This window comes from Impatiens glandulifera, chromosome 4, assembly GCF_907164915.1.
Source record: "Impatiens glandulifera chromosome 4, dImpGla2.1, whole genome shotgun sequence".
NCBI classification, from domain to species: domain Eukaryota; kingdom Viridiplantae; phylum Streptophyta; class Magnoliopsida; order Ericales; family Balsaminaceae; genus Impatiens; species Impatiens glandulifera.
The window spans coordinates 19276089-19297249 of record NC_061865.1 but is presented as its reverse complement, the minus strand read 5'-3'; the positions used below and the strand labels follow the sequence as shown (position 1 = coordinate 19297249).

Genomic DNA, 21161 nt, shown 5'->3' with positions numbered 1-21161 from the left:
TCTTTAAATATTTAAAATAAAATTAATATTTCAAAATCATACTTAACAACTTTTTTTAAATAATCTATTTTTCTCACTAACTCAATAATACTAAGCCTAAAAATTAATAATTTATATATTATAACACGATTTCAAACTGAACTATATTTTTAAAAAAATTAGATAATAAAATTAAAGGAGAAAAATATAATAGTACGTAGAACTAGGTCTAAATTTATTAGAGAAGAATATTCATATATAAAAATATATATTATATTTAAAACACAACCAATTATATGAGTTTTTTTTTTTTAAATTGACATTTTCTAATAATTATATCATAATCATAAATATTAATTTTCAAAATTGTTTACATTATTTATTATTATTTTATAGTCCTTTTTATCTACTTTTCACCCAAAATAAAAATTTACATTAATTTATTTATATCTTTTATATAAAATATAAATAAAATAATTTTCACTTTTGACTTTAATCATTTTCAAATTTTCACTTTTTACTTTATAATTTTTAAAAGTGTTTTAAAAAAATTACTAATAATAAAAAATATTTATCAAAAACACATTTTATTAATAAACAAAAAAAAAAACATGTATATGTGTTTTCTTCAGTTATACAATTATTATTATATTTTTAATATAAAAACAATTAAACATATCCTACACTATTATATGTAGTTAACTTTGGACCCAAATAAACAACTTATATTATAAACTTAGATGGAATTGGGAGAAGAAGATATTAAATCCAAAAGAAGAAGATAGAGCCTTCTTCCTTCTAGTAGGTTGTCATTTTTTTCTTCTTTGTTTATTTAATTTTTGTATCGATACCAATTTGATAAAGAATTTGTTTGAAAACACCAGGATCCAGAGTTTTATCTGAATTTGAAAAAGGACAATTTGTGTGATGACGCTATGGAGGAATCCCGTTTGAGACTCTAGATCCAACTTTTGAGAGATGAATTAAACAAGATGACGACTTTAGCACAAAGATGCCTTGGGAGGCAAATAACGCCTCTTGACCTATCAAACTCGGCTCTGATTGGACAAGCTCATAGTAACTACCACAACTCGATTGGAAAGTTACATTTTCTCGATCTAGCTGAGAAAGCAATGAATGAACACGTGTAAAAAAAGGAGCTTTACCGACGGTTTTTTCCGAAGGTTTTGTAAACCTCTCCTAAATACTCCAGAGAGGAACAAATCCTTCGGGATTAAAAATAGATTCCGAGTGGGGTGTAAAACCTTCGGGTTTATTAATTATTACCGAAAGTTCTACAAAGAACTTTCGGTTTTTACATTCCCAAAAAACCCAAAAAAATTCTAAGTGTTGGGTGTAGGTTATTTGCGAAGGTTTTAGGAAAAACCTTCGGTTTTGAAATCCCTTGGTTTTTTAATTGCGAAGGTTATTCAAAGACCCTTCGGTTTTGCCTTTTTTTAAAATTTCATTTCCGAAAGTTTTACAAAGAACCTTCGGTTTTGCTCATTAAAAAAAAAATCAAATTTTTGAAATTGGTTTTTCCGAAGGTTTTATAATGAACCCTCGGTTTTGACTAATATCAAAACCGAAAGTTTTATGAAAACCTTCGGCCTAAACCTCTATAAATACAAACCCTAACCCTTCTCTTTTTCATTCCGCTTCTCTCCTTTCTCTCTCTTCCGCCTCCGCCGCCGCCGCCTGCCTCCTCCAAGCCGCGGGTTCTTCTCCTCTCTTCAGGTAATTTGTTTGATTTGTTTTTTTGTTTTGTTTATTGTAAGATTTAGATTTTTCTTAAGTTTGTATATATATATATATTATAGATCTAGATTTATGTTAGTTTACGTTATTTTGTTTGATGAATATATATATATATATATACATATATCTGAAATGCATTTAGGATATGGGTGATGATTCGACATGGAAGAGACTTCGGCGTACACCGGAGAAACTGCATCCGTGTTACTAGAATCTGATAACACAATCAGAAATTGCGGCACGTGAGGAAGAGGTCAGAAAGATGACGCTGGAAATGGAACAAATCCGACTAAAGGATGCCGAAAGAGGTCGTTTGCTGAGTGAAATCAATGCGGACCGGGCCGAAATGTCTCAGAGATTAGAGAATCTCGAACAAGAACTTGTCTTGTTGAGGAGTCGACTGAATCAACCACCCGGTCCTTCCACCCCATCTAATAATTAATTTGTAGATTTATTATGGATTTATTATGGGTTTATGACAGTTATGTTTTAATATTTATGAATTATTGTTATTATGTTTGTTTGGTTTGGTTTAATATGTTTTATTAATTAATTATGTGTTTTTTGACTTTTCATATTTTTTTAAAGAAAAACCGCATCGCCAAAACCGAAAGTTTATTTGAAAACCTTCGGTTTTGACCCATTTTTTTAGGTAAAAACCGAAGGTTTTCAAATAAACCTTCGGTTTTGACCTTTCATTAAAAAAATTAGTTTTTTTCTAAGTATGGGGAAGGGTAAAAACCGAAGGTTTTCAAATAAACCTTCGGTTTTGACCTTACATTAAAAAAATGGGGAAGTGTAAAAACCGAAGGTTTTCAAATAAACCTTCGGTTTTTACCTTACATTAAAAAAATCTGAAAATTTTCTAAGTATGGGGAAGGGTAAAAACCGAAGGTTTTCAAATAAACCTTCGGTTTTTACCTTACATTAAAAAAATCTGATTTTTTTCTAAGTATGGGGAAGGGTAAAAACCGAAGGTTTTCAAATAAACCTTCGGTTTTTACCTTACATTAAAAAAATCTGATTTTTTTCTAAGTATGGGGAAGGGTAAAAACCGAAGGTTTTCAAATAAACCTTCGGTTTTTACCTTACATTAAAAAAATCTGAAAATTTTCTAAGTATGGGGAAGGGTAAAAACCGAAGGTTTTCAAATAAACCTTCGGTTTTTACCTTACATTAAAAAAATCTGAAAATTTTCTAAGTATGGGGAAGGGTAAAAACCGAAGGTTTTTAAATAAACCTTCGGTTTTTACCTTACATTAAAAAAATCTGATTTTTTTCTAAGTATGGGGAAGTGTAAAAACCGAAGGTTTTCAAATAAACCTTCGGTTTTTACCTTACATTAAAAAAATCTGAAAATTTTCTAAGTATGGGGAAGGGTAAAAACCGAAGGTTTTCAAATAAACCTTCGGTTTTTACCTTACATTAAAAAAATCTGATTTTTTTCTAAGTATGGGGAAGGGTAAAAACCGAAGGTTTTCAAATAAACCTTCGGTTTTTACCTTACATTAAAAAAATCTGAAAATTTTCTAAGTATGGGGAAGGGTAAAAACCGAAGGTTTTCAAATAAACCTTCGGTTTTTACCTTACATTAAAAAAATCTGAAAATTTTCTAAGTATGAGGAAGGGTAAAAACCGAAGGTTTTCAAATAAACCTTCGTTTTTTACCTTACATTAAAAAAATCTGATTTTTTTCTAAGTATGGGGAAGGGTAAAAACCGAAGGTTTTCAAATAAACCTTCGGTTTTTACCTTACATTTAAAAAATCTGATTTTTTTCTAAGTATGGGGAAGGGTAAAAACCGAAGGTTTTCAAATAAACCTTCGGTTTTTACCTTACATTAAAAAAATCTGAAAATTTTCTAAGTATGGGGAAGGGTAAAAACCGAAGGTTTTCAAATAAACCTTCGGTTTTTACCTTACATTTAAAAAATCTGATTTTTTTCTAAGTATGGGGAAGGGTAAAAACCGAAGGTTTTCAAATAAACCTTCGGTTTTTACCTTACATTAAAAAAATCTGAAAATTTTCTAAGTATGGGGAAGGGTAAAAACCGAAGGTTTTCAAATGAACCTTCGGTTTTGACCCTTGTTTAAACCGTGAGGTTTCCTTAAAACTCTCGGTGACACGCAAAAAACCGAAAGTTTTACTATTAACTTTCGGTGTTACCAAATCATAATTTGGAAAATTATTTGTTTGATACACTCCAATCTAGAATCTTAATTAATCTAATAAAGTGTGTGTTGTTTTTTAAAAATTAAGATTGTGTTTAATGTTAAAATGTTTATGATTGTGTTTGATTATATAAAGAAGTGTATTTATATGTTTGTGTTTATATATGATGACATGAATGTGTATAAAGTTTGATCATATGGGTGATGTGTTAAGGTATTAAATGTGTTAAATTAATAATGTTCAAATCCATTAGAAGATTAGGAACCAATTAATTTAACATTTTGTGACATAGAAATTCCGAGAGTTTTGGGTAAAACTTTCGGAAATACCCATAAAAACCGAGAGTTTTATGATTAACTCTCGGAATTAATATGTCCCAAATTGTTAAATTAATTGGTTTTTTTGGTTATAATCTAGACTCCTAACTAATATTATCAAGTGTGTGTTTTATTTTAAAATTTTAGTTTGTGTTTAATGTTAAAATGTTCAAGAATGTGTTAGATCATAAAGAGAAGTGTATATGAATGTTTATGTAGGATTATTCTATGTATTTGTGTAATGTTTGATCATATGGATTGAGAAATGTTTTCAGGATATCAAATGTGTTAAATTCATGTTGTTCATCGTTATTAGAAAGTGAGAATCCAAATAATTTAACAATTTGTCATGTTCTAAAACCGAAAGTTAAATAAATAACTTTCGGAAATATGCATAAAATACGACAGATTTACTAAAACCTCTCGGTTTTGTGCATTTAATTTTAATAGTAAAAATGTAAACAAATAATCAAAACCGAGAGTTTTATGAAAACTCTCGGAATTTAAATATCCAAAAACCGAGAGTTTTCTTATAACTCTCGGTTTTGATTATTTTCATAAAACCGAGAGTTATATGAAAACTCTCGGTTTTTGGATATTTAAATTCCGAGAGTTTTCATAAAACTCTCGGGAATCAACTATTTAATTAAAAAAAAACCCTTCTTTCTTTCTTCCCCGTTTTTTCTTCTTCGATCCGACTCTCTCTCTCCCGCCGCTTCTCTTCGCCAGCGCCGCTCTCAGCCGACACCCTCCGCCAAGACGACACCCTTCGATCCTGAAGAAGACGACGCCGCCTTGAAGCCGCCAAGACGCCGCCATCTTGAAGCCGCCACCGGTCGAAGATCTGCCGCGGACCCGATTGAAATTCTGCTGCCGCGCCTCCGCCGCTCTCAGCCGCGCCTCAGCCAGCCTCCGCCGACGATTGAAGGTCAGTTCTTGGATTTCAGGTTTATTTATATATATTAGTGTTATATATGTTAGGATTTCAAGTTAATTTATATATATTAGTGTTATATATGTTAGATTTTAGGGTTAGTTTTTAGGATTTGTTAGAATTAGGAATTATTAATCTTATTATTGAATCTGATTGAATCTGTTTGAATGATTGATGTTATATATGTGAGATTTGGTTTGGATTTGTTGATTTATGTTACATTTTGTTTAATTTAGGATTATGGTTTGATTTTTGTTTGACTTAGTTTAGATTGGTTTGATTTTGGTTGGAATGAGGTTTGATTTTTGTTTGATTTAGTTAAGATTGGTTTGATTTTGGTTTGATTGAGGTTTGATTTTGGTTTGATTTATGTTTGATTTTGGTTTGATTGAGGTTTGATTTTGGTTTGATTAATGTTAACAATAGGTTTATATTGGGTTTGATTGATGTATGGTTAATTGGTTTGATTAATGGTTATTGATTTTGATTTAGGTTTGGTTATTAGGTTTGATTAATGTTAAAAATTTGTTTATATTGAGTTTGGTTTAGGTTTGGTTATTTGGTTTGATTGATAGTTATTGAGATTATGTTAGAATTGAATTGCTTGGATTAGATTTGATTTTGGTTATTAGATTTAGTGTGAAATTGTTTGATTAATGTTGGATTCATGTCGAATTTAAGTTACATTACATGGTTTGATTGTGTCTGATTTTGGATTAGGACCGTCTGTCTCTTGAAGATCGCCGAGGTTATTCCACCTTCAACTGCCTCCTCCACCGTCCCCGCGCCTCTCCACCGTCGCCGCGCCTCTCCAGCTAAAAAAGGTCAGTTTTTAAGGATTTTTATGTTGTTAGGATTATATTGGATTTTAGGTATGAATTAAATTGTTTGAATTATGTATGATTGAAATAGTGTTTGACTAGGTTTGATTAGTTTAAAAAATTGGTTAGATTAATAATGATTGGTTATTTGAATTAGGCCAGATTGGTTTGGATAATGTTAGATTAGGTTTGAAATGTATATGAATGACATATTAATGTTTGTTTAGGTGAAATTTGGCTTGGATAATGTTAGATATTGTTGAAATGTATATGAATGAAATAATGTGAAATTAGGTTTGAAATGTATATGAATGAAATATTGTTTGTTTATGTGGAATTGGGCTTCGATAATATTAGATTAAATTGATTATTGGTTGGATAATGATAGATTAGATAGAAATTATGTTAGCATTATGTAAGCCTAATTAATTTAGACAAATATAAGTAAATAATAATCCGGGTTGTTTTCCATTTTATTAGAAATATGGAAGTACCCGATAAAAGATGGATGACCTTACATCGAGATCATCCAGAATACGAGGAAGGTGTTGACAAATTCCTCGAGTATGCTGTTAGGAATACATCCCGACAAACCGTGAAATGTCCCTGCGTGAAATGCTTGAACACGCCGTTTATGGAAATAGACAAAGTGAAGACTCACCTCATCGTTTATAGAATAAATATTCATTATGAGTATTGGTATTTTCATGGAGAAAAGAGACGTACTACTCAAGTGGTTAATGAAGATGTCGATGAAGATGCCGATGACTACGATGATGATGACGACGATGATCAGTCGGAGGATGCCGTGCCGGAATTCAACGATCCGAGACAGGAGATGAATAATACAGTTAATGAACAGGTCAACGAAGAACGTTATATGCACGAATTTATAAACGATATGTTCCCCAACGTTAATGACGTCCCGAGCAACGATGAACCAGTCGAAGATGCGCAAAAATTTTATAAATTGCTTGATGATTCCAAACGGCCATTGTATGAAGGTGCTCGAATAACGAAATCATCGGCACTACTGAAACTACTTCACATAAAAAATGTATGTCAATGGACGAATTCTTCGTTCGATATGTTGCTGCGTCTGCTTAAAGACTACATATTACCGATTGACGCTCAATTGCCAAACTCGTACTACGAAAGTAAAAAATTCATTACTGATATCGGGCTTAAATATGAGAAGATAGACGCATGTAAGAACAACTGTATGCTATTTTGGAAGGACGACATAAATGAAGATTCGTGCAGAGTTTGCGGTCTTTCAAGATGGAAAGTCGACCAAACAAGTGGGACAGTTCGGGAGAAGCAAAACGGGAAATTCATTCCAAAAAAGGTGGTGAGATATTTCCCTTTAATACCAAGACTGCAAAGACTATACATGTCCTCAAAAACGGCTCCAATGATGAGATGGCATAAAGAAGGAAGAGTTGACAGTGATACGTTGAGACACCCCGCTGATTCCTTAACTTGGAAGACGTTTGATGAAAATTATACAGATTTTGCTTCAGAATCTCGAAACGTAAGACTTGGTTTATCAAGCGATGGGTTTCAACCATTTGCAAATGGGAAAAAATCATACAGTGTTTGGCCGGTAATTCTAGTACCTTATAATGTGTCACCCACGACTTGCATGGATTCTAGCAATTTCATTTTATCTATGTTAATTCCGGGTCCAAAGAGTCCGGGAGATGCAATTGACATATTTCTCCAGCCATTGATGGAAGAGTTGCATGAACTGTGGCAAACAGGTGTGAGAACGTTTGATGCACACACCTCGCAATACTTTAACATGCGAGCGGCGTTGTTGTGGACCATTAACGACTTTCCCGCATACGCGAATTTATCAGGCTGGAGTACGAAAGGTAAATTTGCTTGTCCTTGTTGTAACAACGACACGGTATCCCTTCGATTGGTTCATGGTTCCAAACAATGTTACTTGGGTCACAGAAGTTTCCTTCCACCGAAGCACAAATACAGAAGGGATAAAGAGTCGTTTGATGGTCGAACTGATTATAGGGATCCCCCTAGATTGTTAACGGGGCAAGAAAGTTATGAGCAAGCACGAGACCTAGAAGACATTATTCTTAGTGCGGATATGAGCAAGAGAACCAAGATATATCATGAAACGCGGGGAGACAATTGGAACAAACTTAGCATTTTCTTCCGTCTACCTTATTGGAAATCGCTATTATTGAGACATAATTTGGATGTGATGCATATTGAGAAAAATATCTGTGATAGCGTGTTGGGAACAATAATGAATGTGAAAGAGAAGACTAAGGATGGTCCTAAAGCTCGTAAAGACTTAGAACTCTTAGGCATAAAATCATGGTTACATCCTATAAATGATGAAGGAGTTGTTCATTATCCAGAAGCGCCTTTCACTTTGACATCCGAAAATAAAATACGTCTTTGTAACTTCTTGAAAGATCTCAAGTTGCCTGATGGGTTTTGCTCAAATATCGGGGGTTGTGTAAATTTGGAAGAGAAAAAACTTTCGGGATTAAAGAGTCACGATTGTCACATCTTGTTGGAATATCTAATTCCTTTAGCAACTCGTGGATTGCTTCCAGAGTATGTGTATGATGCGTTAGTAAATTTGTCTCGTTTCTTTCGGTTGTTGTGCTTCAAAGAGTTGATTCAAGAGGACCTGGAACAATTGTACATGGATATTACATTGACACTTTGCAAATTTGAAATGATTTTTCCGCCGTCAATCTTCGACATCATGATGCATCTCCCGGTTCACTTGTCATTTGAGGCTTTGCTTGGAGGACCTGTTCAGTATCGATGGATGTATCCCTTTGAACATTACATGGGTACAATGAAAAGATATTTGCGGAATAATAACCACCCCGAAGCCTCTATAAGCGAGAGCTATCTTGTTAACGAAAGTATTAGCTTATGTGCCAGGTATATGGAGGAACAAGATCAAGAAAATGCACAACCTGAAATCTCGGGGATTTCAATATTTGCATCATTGGAAGACCTATCCAACGGAAAAGTATACAACTTGGATTATATAGATCGAGTGACAGCTCATTCTTACATTTTGAAAAATTGTCCCGAAGCAGAACCTTTTTACATGTAAGTTTCAAAGTTGCTGTTACTAATTAGCATTAAAGAGTGTTACTAATTAACATTCGATCTATTTGCAGAGATTATAACAACGAGTCAAGTGGAGAAACGTTTGCCGCATATTTCAAACATCGAGTGAGTAAATTACAAACCATATATCCTAACTCTTTTTATTCATATTAACAACTTTATTTCGGATACATATATAGGTCGCCCATTTAGCAGAAATGAACGACATATCAAGAGACCTCAAGATCTTAGGAGAAGGTCCAAGTATGTACTCGTCTATGTATATTTGGTGTAAAGTAAACGGATTCAAATTCTGTACAGAAAAACACGACGAAGGTTTGACAACTCAAAATAGTGGGGTGGTTGTTGAGGGGTACAACGGATCTGAAACTATGTCATACTACGGAGTTTTGACGGATATAATCGAATTACAATATTATTCTCACAAACGAGTTGTTTTATTCAAATGTAAGTGGTTTGATACACACTCGGGGGAACTAGGAGTGAAAGTGGACAAATATGGCTTCGTAAGTGTAAATGTAAACCGAATTTTGAAAACCCAAAGTCAAGACCCGTATATATTGGCGAGTCAAGCAAAACAAGTATTCTACGCCCCTGATATGTCAGCCCGACCCGGTTGGAAGATTGTGACAAAAATAAAACCACGGTTTACAAACATATAGTTCAGATTAATTAATTAGGTAGATTTAATAATGTTTTTAACTTTATATTCATTTTTATTACTACTTTATTTCAATTATTCACTCATTTTTATTAATGGTGTGAATTAAGAATGTCAGAAGGTCCTAAAACAACTTGGAAGAGTATGAGGAAGACACCCAAGAAATTGGATAAGAGTTACCAAAACCTACTTGCCCAATCCGAGTTGTTAAAGCAACGAGGATCGTCTTCGAGAGACCAACCACCGATTCCTGTGGTCCCGATAGCTACTGCGCCTCCCCGAACATACGAGACTGAAGACGATATTGATGACTTCGCAGAGTATATAGAGAGCACATTCGCGGATAACCTGCCTACCGATGAGGCTGAAGACGAGGGTCTTGAGGAGCCTATCGAGGAGCAGGATGACGAGGAGGAGCACGGGACCACTCCCGACCCATCATCGACAGGTATTTCGTTTACAAATTAGTTAGTGTTTCAATTGATTGACATATTTAATTAAGATTTTGATAATTTTGAAGAATCTTCTGCCCGTAAAAGACGGGGGAAGAACAAGAATATTGCGCTGTCTAAGAGGCTAGCGGGGACGAGGATCCCTCTAACGTTTAGAGAGAAGGATGGGAGGCCAGGCGGTACAGACGTGGGAAGGACAAGGTGGTCTAGACATGTGGGGTCGATTATCCGGGACCCCGCAGCCGTCTCACACCGTCTTCTCAAGTGGAAGGCTTTAAGTGCAGACCAATTGGATTCACTGTGGACTGCTATCAAGGTAATACTTATAACTTGATTAATATACATTACGTCATTAAATAATTATTTGTAACATTTGGATGTTATTTTTTTCAGGATCCGTTCGAAGCGACTAATGGCGACATTGAGTATTTTCGAAAGACCGGGTTGGGACACGCCAATCAGATATGGGATAGATGGCGGTCGGATTTGAACAAGAATTATATCCGCGTCCACAAAGGAGACGAGGCGGCGGTACTGGCTAATCCTCCACCGGACTACGATCGAGATGATTGGGAGTTTGTGTGTCGCAACCATTTCTTCACAGAAACGTTTAAGGTACGGTTTCATAATTCAAATAAAAGTTGATATTAATTAATCTAACTTCATTTGTTATTTCAAATACAGAGACACAGTTCTACAAATATGATGAATCGGAAGAATCTAAAATTCCCGCATCGAACGGGAAGTAGACCGTTTGCACAAATTGAAGACGAGTTGGTAAGTACATTATTTGTAATAACTTAATATGTAGATTGTTATTAATTATATAAATCATTTATTTCAACAGGCGATTGAAATGGGACGGCCACCGTCTGTAATTGAAGTATTCAAGAGGACCCGTACACCAAAACCGACACAAGAAAACCCAACACCCGTCCCGGACGAACACGTGCAAGAGAAAATTGTAAGTGAATTGAATAAGTCTAGTTTTTTATTATAGAAATGATATTTTATTTGAATTGTGCAGGCTGAGATGGAAGAGGTTGTTAGTAACGAACCGGGAATATCAGATTTTGAATTGACGGAGAGGGTGTTCGGACAACAAAAACACGGGGTAGTGTTCGGAATGGGATCAGGCGTCCGGCCCACACACTTTCGTGAGGATCGTCGTAGTGGAAACAGTTCACAGCGAAACAGTGAGCGATTGTTAGAAGAGAATCAAATAATGAAGCTCAAGTTGGAGGAACTGGAGAAGAGAGATGAAGAAAGAAGGCAGAAAATGGAAGAATTGCAATCGGAAAAGCAAGAAATTGTGGAAAGAATGGAGAGGGAGAAGTTAGAGATTACCGAAAAAATGGAGAGGGAGAAGTCAGAGATTACCGAAAAAATGGAGAGGGAGAAGTCAGAGATGAACGCGAGAATGGAGAGAATCGAATTATATATGAGGCAACAACCACCTCCTCCCCCCACAAGCTAAGGTAGTTTCGATTCAAAACATGTTTTCATTATAGGTTGAATTTATAACAGATTGTTCGGAATATTAGTTTGGTTTCGAATTTTGTAATGTTCACGATCAATTAATGTGATCGTTTAATGTATGCTGCATTTCTTTTATCATTAATATATTGGTTTGGCTGAACAGGTTTTGGTTAGGTTTTGGTTGCGAGCAAAATAATCCGCACATTTTTAAAAATTTAGGGGAAAAAACCGAAAGTAATATTGAAATCTCTCGGTTTTTCTCTTTTTGGAAAAAACGAGAGATATTAGAAACCTCTCGGTTTTAAGCCAAAGAGAAAACCGAGAGTTATATGACAAACCCTCGGTTTTTATCCTAAAGAGGAAAACCAAGAGTTATTTACAAAACTTTCGGTTTTCCTCTTCGGGTAAAAACCGAGAGTTTTAATATAACTTTCGGTTTTCTTGAAAAGGAGAAAACCGAGAGTTAGTGGAAAACTCTCGGTTTTACAAGAAGAGGAAAATCGAGAGTTATTTACAAAACTTTCGGTTTTAACCGAAGAGGAAAACCGAAAGTTTTGTAAATAACTCTCGGTTTTCCTCTTCGGGTATAACCGAAAGTTCTTTGCAAAACCCTCGGTTTTTCCACAGAGAAAAACCGAAAGTTATTTGTAAAAAGAGGAAAACCGAAAGGTCTTTATAAAACCCTCGGTTTTTCCACAAAAGAGGAAAACCGAGAGGTCTTTGTAAAACCCTCGGTTTTTCCAAAAAGAGAAAAACCGAAAGTTCTTGTAAAACCCTCGGTTTTTCCACAAAGAGAAAAACCCGAAAGTTTTCATATAACTTTCGGTTTTTCTCCTTTTCAAAGTCCCGACAGTGTCAATACCGAGGGATGGCGAGGGTTACTAAAACCTTCGGTAAGGTGTCTTCACCGAAAGTTATAGGGTCAAAACCGAGAGTTTTAACTCTCGGTTTTGACCCCTTTTTCACCAGTGGAATTGACCATTTTAGTTAATGTAAATGATCCTCTATGGATAGAAATCGTAGGCGAAGGAGGAGGAGTTATGGAATCTCTAAACCTCGGAGAGTACGTCAAGTTGTTCGCTCCTTGTTTAGAAATTAAACCCGACAACAATTCTACCCATTATGCCACCAGGGCGTCTGGCATTATTGCCGCCAACAGCTCCACAATCCTCAGGGCATTGATGGATGAAGTAAGTATATATATGAACTAATCATTTCTTAATTAAAATCATTTATATGTGATTACATAATTTAACCTTTTATTTGTTATTTATGTAGAATCAATGGCCATATTTATGTCAAACCATAATTGGTACGAGTGCACTTATAGACATAATTCAAGAAGACAATGGAACAAACTTGAAAATGGTAATTTTCTTATTCTAATATTTAATCACGTCGAATAGGGTTAGCATATCAATTTTAGCTGTTACAAATGTTTTTATTCTATTATTTTTCTATATATTTTTGTGAATTTAGTTTTTCCAATATAGTGTTTTTAGCTGTTACAAATGTTTTTATTCTATTATTTTTCTATATATTTTTGTGACCTTATTGTTGTTTTTCCAATATAGTGTAGGTTCATTTTATTGAAGTCGTGACAATTCATGTTACAATTTAATTTGTATAGGTGATATTTGTCTTCGATACCTGTTATCTTTACCTGAATGGCATTGGTTTAAATCAAACTGAAAATCAACCTAACTATCTGATCATGGTTTGTGAATCCGCTAATCATAACCACAGTTTGGTTGGTCGATTTAGTAGCAGTCAAATTGTTAAACTCACTTATTAGGATTAAAATTAAATATATAAATATATCTAAGTTGGTTATACTTATAATTATTACCAACTATTTTTTATAATTAAGTTTTAAACCATAAAACTTATCTGACCATTTTTAAAAAATAAATAAAGTTTTTACTTTCGAACTAGAATATAATTATTTTTTTTCAAAGTGAATTTTATGTAATATTTAAATATATATGCATGAAAAAATGTTGTATTACAAAAAATGTTGTATTACAATATATATGCATGAAAAATCAGTTCTTGGATAGTTGCTAGGATGTTTGGATTGAGGCGACTAATATGATATGTCTATATATTTGAGTAATAATCTCGATTATGTTTTATTGGATTATCTGGTTTGAAATAAACCGTCGAACCTTCAATTATTGTAGTTATCTAATATATATCATCTATATAGTACTACTATTATTATAATATTTTTTGATATTCATTTTGAAAAATTAATGAAGTCGGGAGAGTTAATCGTTATTTTCTCTGCAAGGTGTATAATCTATTGGACAACGTGTTTATTTTTCTATGTTATGACATTTATTTTCAAAACTCGACTGCTAACAGTTTAGTTGTGAATTTGAATGAACAGACCGACCAAATCGATAACATCACTACAATACATGCATAATTGTTTTTTCATATTATTTTGTAGATGTACGCTGAGCTGCAAGCGCTATCGTCTTTGATTCCTGTTCGGAAAGTAAAATTTATTCGATTCAGCAGACAGGTTGCAGAGGGAGTATGGGGAATGGTGGATGTATCTGTTGAAAATTACCATGATATTTCGGAAACAAACCCAATTATAAATTGTAGGAGGTTCCCTTCTGGATGTATTGTGCAAGATATGCCCAATGGTGGCTCCAAGGTAACAAAATGTTTTAAATTTGTCTATGATTTATCTTTAAGAATTGTTTAAAATATGACCATATATATTATAAATACTTTAACTTGAAATGAATTTATGTTTTGAAGGTAACTTGGGTGGAGCATTTGGACTTTGAAAAGAACGAGTTCAATCATCCATTAGGAGTCATGAGTTGCAGTTCGTCTTTTGGTGCTCAAAGGTGGCTTGGTTCACTCAAGAGACAATGCCTATGCTTGGCGATTATAACTTCTCCTCATGATCAAATTAGCGGTAAAATATGTTTTTAATCAATTTTAGCATGAAGGTTTTTTTTTTCCTTGGAAACTTTATCTCTTCCTTTTCTTAGGGATGGTTAATAAGGGATGGTAAACATATTATAGTTATTATTATATAATTAATTTATTAATACTTATATACCTAATTTATATAATATATTACATCATAAATTTAAATGTATAAATTAAAATAAATCGTGTGTAATAATTAATATATCATTTTCTTAGTTTTTAATTTAATTGTAACGTAGCTATCTATGAAGTTAACCTTATTAATAATTTATAATATTGAACAAAATAAATTTTAAATTATAAAATTTGACTTTCATTAAATTTAAATAATTTATAAATTAAAATTAATTTTTTTTATTAATGAACAATCTAGGGTGGTTTTAAGTTAGTTTAATTTGTAAATTTATGGGTGAGTCGGTATCGTATATTTTAATTTTTTATTCATATTTTATACTTAATCAAAAGTTTCAATATATGAAAATTCTTACATTTACCGTACCTTGATTTCGGTATAAATTTATTTCGGTACGGTATATATATATATATATATAGATATATAAAATAATCGTTTTGAATATTTTTGAATGAATTTATCAAAATAGTTAACTCCGAAGTTAAAATCTAATTAAAAAATTAATTGGATTAATTGTTGTAATAATTAAATCTTAAATTAATTAAGGGTAATGGCCAAATACAATAATTTTGGATAAATGTTCTATCCATGTTATCTCAATTTAATTTTAAAAAAGTTAAAGGGATTAAAACAAATAATTTATGATAAATGTTGTATCCATTTTATCTCAAATAAGTTGTTTATTTAAACTCAAAATGACAAAATAAATGTCATATTTATTTTAAATATTTTGTGTATTTTAAAGATTTAAAAATAAAGACGGTAAAAATTCAATTTCAAATAAACCCTTAAGGTTTTAAATAAAAAACAAATCTATAATCGGGTGTAGCCAATATCCGAGAGATTGCTATAGCCGAAACCGCGATCTTCGGATAGGCGCTGGATTTTCATTCCACGCTCAGGAACACGTTGTGTCACCCAATGCAACGGACGCGCGAAGCAGCGAACAAATACTTTAATGTCGTCTCCTCTAATGCTAATAGAATGCCCGCACGCTGACGGAATGCTCTGCGTCCGCATTTTCTCCCAGAAAGACGTCGTTTCGCCTGAGATCTTCGTTTTCATCGCGACGCTGGGAGGATAAGAACAACAACCATTTTTGATTTTTTAAAGATGGAACTATGTCATTTCTTTATCATTTGGACTGATTCAAAAAGTGAAATGATCACCCTACTTCAATGATCAGTTTCCCTACATCTAGGATTGTAATTAGACCTACATTGGCAATTGGCCGGAAGAACAATCAAAAGACCATTGATATCTTTTGACTATTTGAGGCTATAAATGGCTTCCTTGATAAATTTGAAGGCAAGAGATTCACTCTCAAGCCCTCAATCAAGAAATTTAAGAAATCTGACATTAAAGCTTCAAAGCTTTTGGATTTTCGGAAATTTTGTATAAGAAATCAAAGCTTGGATTCAGACATCCCTAAAACTTTCCTATAATTTAAGGAGTTTTCTTAAATCCTTAGTAAGCTTCTAATCATCCTCTATATCGAATTATCAGTTTGAATTGGAATTTTTACATTTCAGTTATGATAGTTCAATATATTGCCTGGTTAATCGATTTCTTGATTGAGAAATGTCTAAGGATCATTTGTGAGTTTTCTGTTCAAGACAAACACAATCAATCGATCTAAATTAAAAAACCCTAAATTTGAATTTAAAAAATTCAAAATCGTGTTTTATGTTCTTGAGCTAATCATCAAGAACAATAACCCAGAAAGCTTTCTAACAAGTTTATAATGATGTTGGACACTTATTTGGATCATGTTTGATCCATCCCGATCATGTTTGATTAAAATAAAAAAATTTCAAAATAAATGAAAATTTTAAGTTTTTGAATGGGTCAAAACTAATAACAAGCATTCATGTTTGGTAAGAATCAATCATATGAAGTATAAGGAAGCTATTGGCAAGCTCTTTACACTTATTACAAAACAAAAAGCCAATTTTGGTCCCTAAACAATTATGATTAAATCGACATCATCCAGGTTAAATCAAACTTTGAGATGATGTTCCTTAGAACTTTGTGAAGGTACTCAATCCCTTGGATCAAAGGATTCGGTCCTAAATTAAAACTGCAAAATTTATATTTTTCATGTTCCTAGATCGATAGGTTTGACTAGGACCGAGAAATCCAACTGAGGATATTCGATCAGGATTGGGAGATCTGACCGAGGCTTTTTGACCAAGACCGAGATTTTTCAACAAGGACTGAGAGGTCTGACCGAGGATATTTATATCCGACCGAGAAATCGAACATTGCACCGTGGACTCTCTCACCCAACTAAGAACTCCCGAACCTAGAACCGGTGGCTTCCGTTTGGGAATTTTAAACTATTTATATAAATTTCACTAATGAATGTAAAGTATAATATAAGTAATAAAATCAAATTAAATTCACACGAAATTCAAATGTGAATTATTGAGTGAAATTTGATCGAAATGTAAATGTTAATTTGTTGAATTAACATTTAATAGTTTGATGATCAATTAACAGATTGAATAAAATAAATTTAATGGTGTTAATTTTTATTCTAACCTTAATGAATTGATTTATATCAATTTATTATGTAACAGGTCTTTTTTTAAATGAAGAGAAAAAGTAAGGGTAATGAAGAGGTAGTCAAAATCGCGCGTTGGATCAATATCTAATGGATGCTTTTATTTATTTAAGTATTTATTATAATTTATGATAGAATCAGGATCGCCAATAGACGACCGGAGTCCGACTAAAAGAGAACGCTTATACACTCACAATGGTTGGTACTAATCCGGTTAGAGATTAATATCGGTCTCAACACTACACAAATTGTCTCAAACTCTTGAATCGAGTTTAAGTGCGGAAATAGTTTGTTTCAGCATCGCCGATAGAGGACCGGGGTCCAGCTAAATTAGAACACTTATACACTCACAACAGTTGGTACTAATCCGGTTAGAGATTAATACCGGCCTCAACACTACACAAGTTGTCGCAAACTCTTGAACCGAGTTCAAGTGCGGAAGTAGTTTGTTTCATCTTGAAGCAACACACACAACTTGGACAGCAATAGGAAAGAGTGAGATGGATCGGTTTGGAAGATGCAGAAAGAAAAGAACACAAGACACAGTATTTTATGGATGTTCGGAGCAAACTCTCCTATGTCACCCCTTCTTCTCAAACCTTGAGAAAGAAATTCACTCCGAATATTGAAACACTTTACAACGCTTACGTCTAAGACCCGAGACTGATTTACTACTCGTTATTGATCTCTCAATAATAGCACTTTGTTGAACAAAAAACTTCTGTAAATTTACAAAGTCTCACTACTCACACAGAATCAATTAGATTGTAATACTAACACACTCCGATTTTGAAGGCTTGAATGATATCAATAAGATGCAGGCAAGAGGAGATTGAAATTCAAGTTATATATATATATATATGTATTGTCTGTATTTATTTGTCTCTGTGTCTGTATCTATCTATCTGTCTCTGTGTATTTTAGTTGGACTCCATTCTTCTTTGTGTCATATATCTTCAACGGATACTTGTAACGGTCAAATTTGTTTCATAAGACATGTTGACAGTCTTCCTCTACTGCATCTGCTCCTAGGCAGTTTTCAGACTTATACTAAAATGACAATGGATCTTCACTTCAGGTGCATTAAGTGTCGGTACTAGAGGTATTTTGCTCAGCTTCTCTGAAATAGCAAAACTTTAAATATTATTTGCAGCCAGTGAGATTCGATCACTGGTCACCTGTGTGACAGACAAGAGTGCATATCATTGCGCTACAACACCTTATTATTATCTTTAAAACAATTAATATATACTTGATATGACTTAGCAATTTAACTTATATGTCTAACACATGCCTAGTCAAGCATCAAATTCAGTGACTTTATTCTTCGTATACATTTCATTTATTTGTAACATCATATGTATATATATTTTTCTTTAAATTAAAGATAGATTTATAACAATTTTAAAATAGGTTCTTTGTGCTAAGATATTTAAGAGATTGCACCATAAATTTTTTTTGTTTGGTTTTCAAAAATTAGAGTTGCGATGTTGCAAAAATAATGATGACTCATTTCAACAAGTTGAAGTTGTTTATCTTAAGGAATAAAAAAATCAATAAATAAAGATAAGTTTTTATTATATATATATATATATATATATATATATTAATTATTAACAAATCTGTTCTTATAATCTTAAAGCTTAATTTTATGAGTTAAGAATGTGATAGGTTAATTATTAACTAAGGAAATATATTCAATTTATATATGTATATATAGATTGTTTTATATATTTATCTTTTGATTATGATACGAAGTTATATTTTTTTTATAGAGTATAAGTCAAAAGGAAAAAAAATGTATGTTCCTTTGAAAAAAAGACAGGTCGTAAACAGTAGTATAAGAATGAAAGAGTGCACTGATGCAGTGGTTTGAAGTTCAGACGCAAGGATGCAAGGAAAAATGTCCCCAGTTTGAATCTCATTTTAGCCAATGATTTCTTTTGTAAAATTTGATGTGTTATAAAATGACTATAGTCATTTATGTTGGAACTATTCAAGTTTCTTGTGTAGAAATTAAGAGATGAATGGATAGTTGATGATCTCTTAATAAAAATCAGACTAGTTAAAATGACTTTACTCATTGATGTTGAAACCAATCTATTTTCTTGTGTACAAATTATGAGATGAGTGAGACAATCAGTGATTTCTTTATAGAAATTAGACTTGTGAAATGACTCTTCTCATTAATGTTGAAATCATTCCAATTTCTTGTGTAAAAAAATATGAGATGAATGAGATCCGTTAATTGATTTTAATCATGGATGTTTGAATGATTCTAATTTATTGTGTGAAAACTATAAAATGAAATAGGGCACTTAACGATTTTTTATATAGATATTTAATTTGCTAAAATAACTTTGTCAATATAATATGAAGCTTTTCAATTTATTTATAGAATTGTGTGATTATAATATTAGATGAAATATAATGAATGTCATTTGTGTTATAACTCATTATATTAATGCATTCAAAGAGATAACTATGTGAGTTAAAATTATCTTAGCAATCATAATCTTGGTGAGAACGACCCCATATTTGTTTTGAGCATTGTCGCTTCACGTGGATTATCGGTCGAAACACGATAATGTAATTATTTCGACTTAGTTAAGAAAAAATGATATAAATAAACATTATATAATTATTATATATTGAAAATAAATTAAGTAAAAGATATTCTTAATTAGATATATATATATATATATAAAAAGAGGAAAAAAATAAAAATAAAAATATTTTTATTAATATATTTATATAATATATTGAGAAAAATTATGATAATAAATTTAATAATTTTTATTATATATAATGTTATATCATTATTAATAGAAAGATGTGCATTTAATATTAGTATAAGAGATATAATCATTTATAATTATTCAAAATCTAACTTACAAAATATATATATACATACACAAAATTATAAAATTATTTCAACAATCATAATTGATCTACAAATTAAAGTGTTATATTTTATATACTAGAGACTAAAGTTTGAATCCTTCAAAAAGAAGTAATTATTATATGTGAGTGCGCGAACATTGGTGGCGAGAGTGCTGTCTTGAGTAACACAAACATTAGTGAAAAAATATAAGGGTTCGTCTATGAAAGATATGTTGCTTGAGTAATGCAAACATTGGTGATAAAACCTATGGGTTCGTCCATGGAGGGAATACCGCTTAGAGTAAAAAAAAAAAATTGGAGAGAAAGCCTAAGTGTTCGTCAATGGAGGGTGATTTAGGGCTTAGGATTATTCCCAAGAATGTTTAAGAATGTACCCTCGAATTTGATTATTAAATCATCAAAATCATTATAGATATAAAAACTTACATGAATTGCTTAGTTGATTTTTTAAATATTTTCATTTTTTCAAATAAGTATATAATAATAAGTTATATTAGACCCCAGTTGATAATTTATATAATTATTCAAAATCTAACTTACAAAATATATATACATACACAAAACTATAAAATTATTTCAACAATCATAAGTGGTCTAGCGAATGTTGACATGAGAAACATTGGTAAAAAAACCTAAGGATTTATCCATGGTGGAAATGTCCACTTGAGTAACACAAATATTGATGATAAAAAAATCTAAGAACTTATGCCTAAAGGTGTAATCGAATGTATAAGAATGCACCCTCGAATTTGGTTATTAAATAATTAAAATCATTATAGATATAGAAAATATAAATACTTAAATGAATTGATTAGATAATTTTTTTAAAATAAGCTAGTTATTTTAAAAGTAATGATTTTGAAGAGGTGGAGATTTTTTTGGTAAAAAATTTAATATATAATAATAT

The 21161-nt window shown here is 32.2% G+C and overlaps 1 protein-coding gene across 1 annotated transcript; it reads left to right on the top strand.

The window, feature by feature from the left end:
• The first annotated feature begins 971 nt into the window (after positions 1-971).
• Positions 972-14651, top strand: LOC124934885 (homeobox-leucine zipper protein ROC4-like). Its single transcript, XM_047475376.1, has 6 exons — positions 972-1126; positions 5881-5984; positions 12711-12886; positions 12975-13064; positions 14152-14364; positions 14472-14651. The coding sequence occupies exons 1-6, from the start codon at positions 972-974 to the stop codon at positions 14649-14651; spliced, it is 918 nt and encodes a 305-aa protein (XP_047331332.1).
• Positions 14652-21161: the final 6510 nt, after the last annotated feature.

Bases quoted from the DNA above. Each gene is read 5' to 3' on its own strand.
- LOC124934885 (XM_047475376.1), top strand. From the start codon at position 972: ATGACGACTTTAGCACAAAGATGCCTTGGGAGGCAAATAACGCCTCTT. The intron at 1,127-5,880 runs GTAAAAAAAGGA...ATTTTGGATTAG, and splicing joins AAAGCAATGAATGAACACGT to GACCGTCTGTCTCTTGAAGA. The intron at 12,887-12,974 runs GTAAGTATATAT...TTATTTATGTAG, and splicing joins TCAGGGCATTGATGGATGAA to AATCAATGGCCATATTTATG.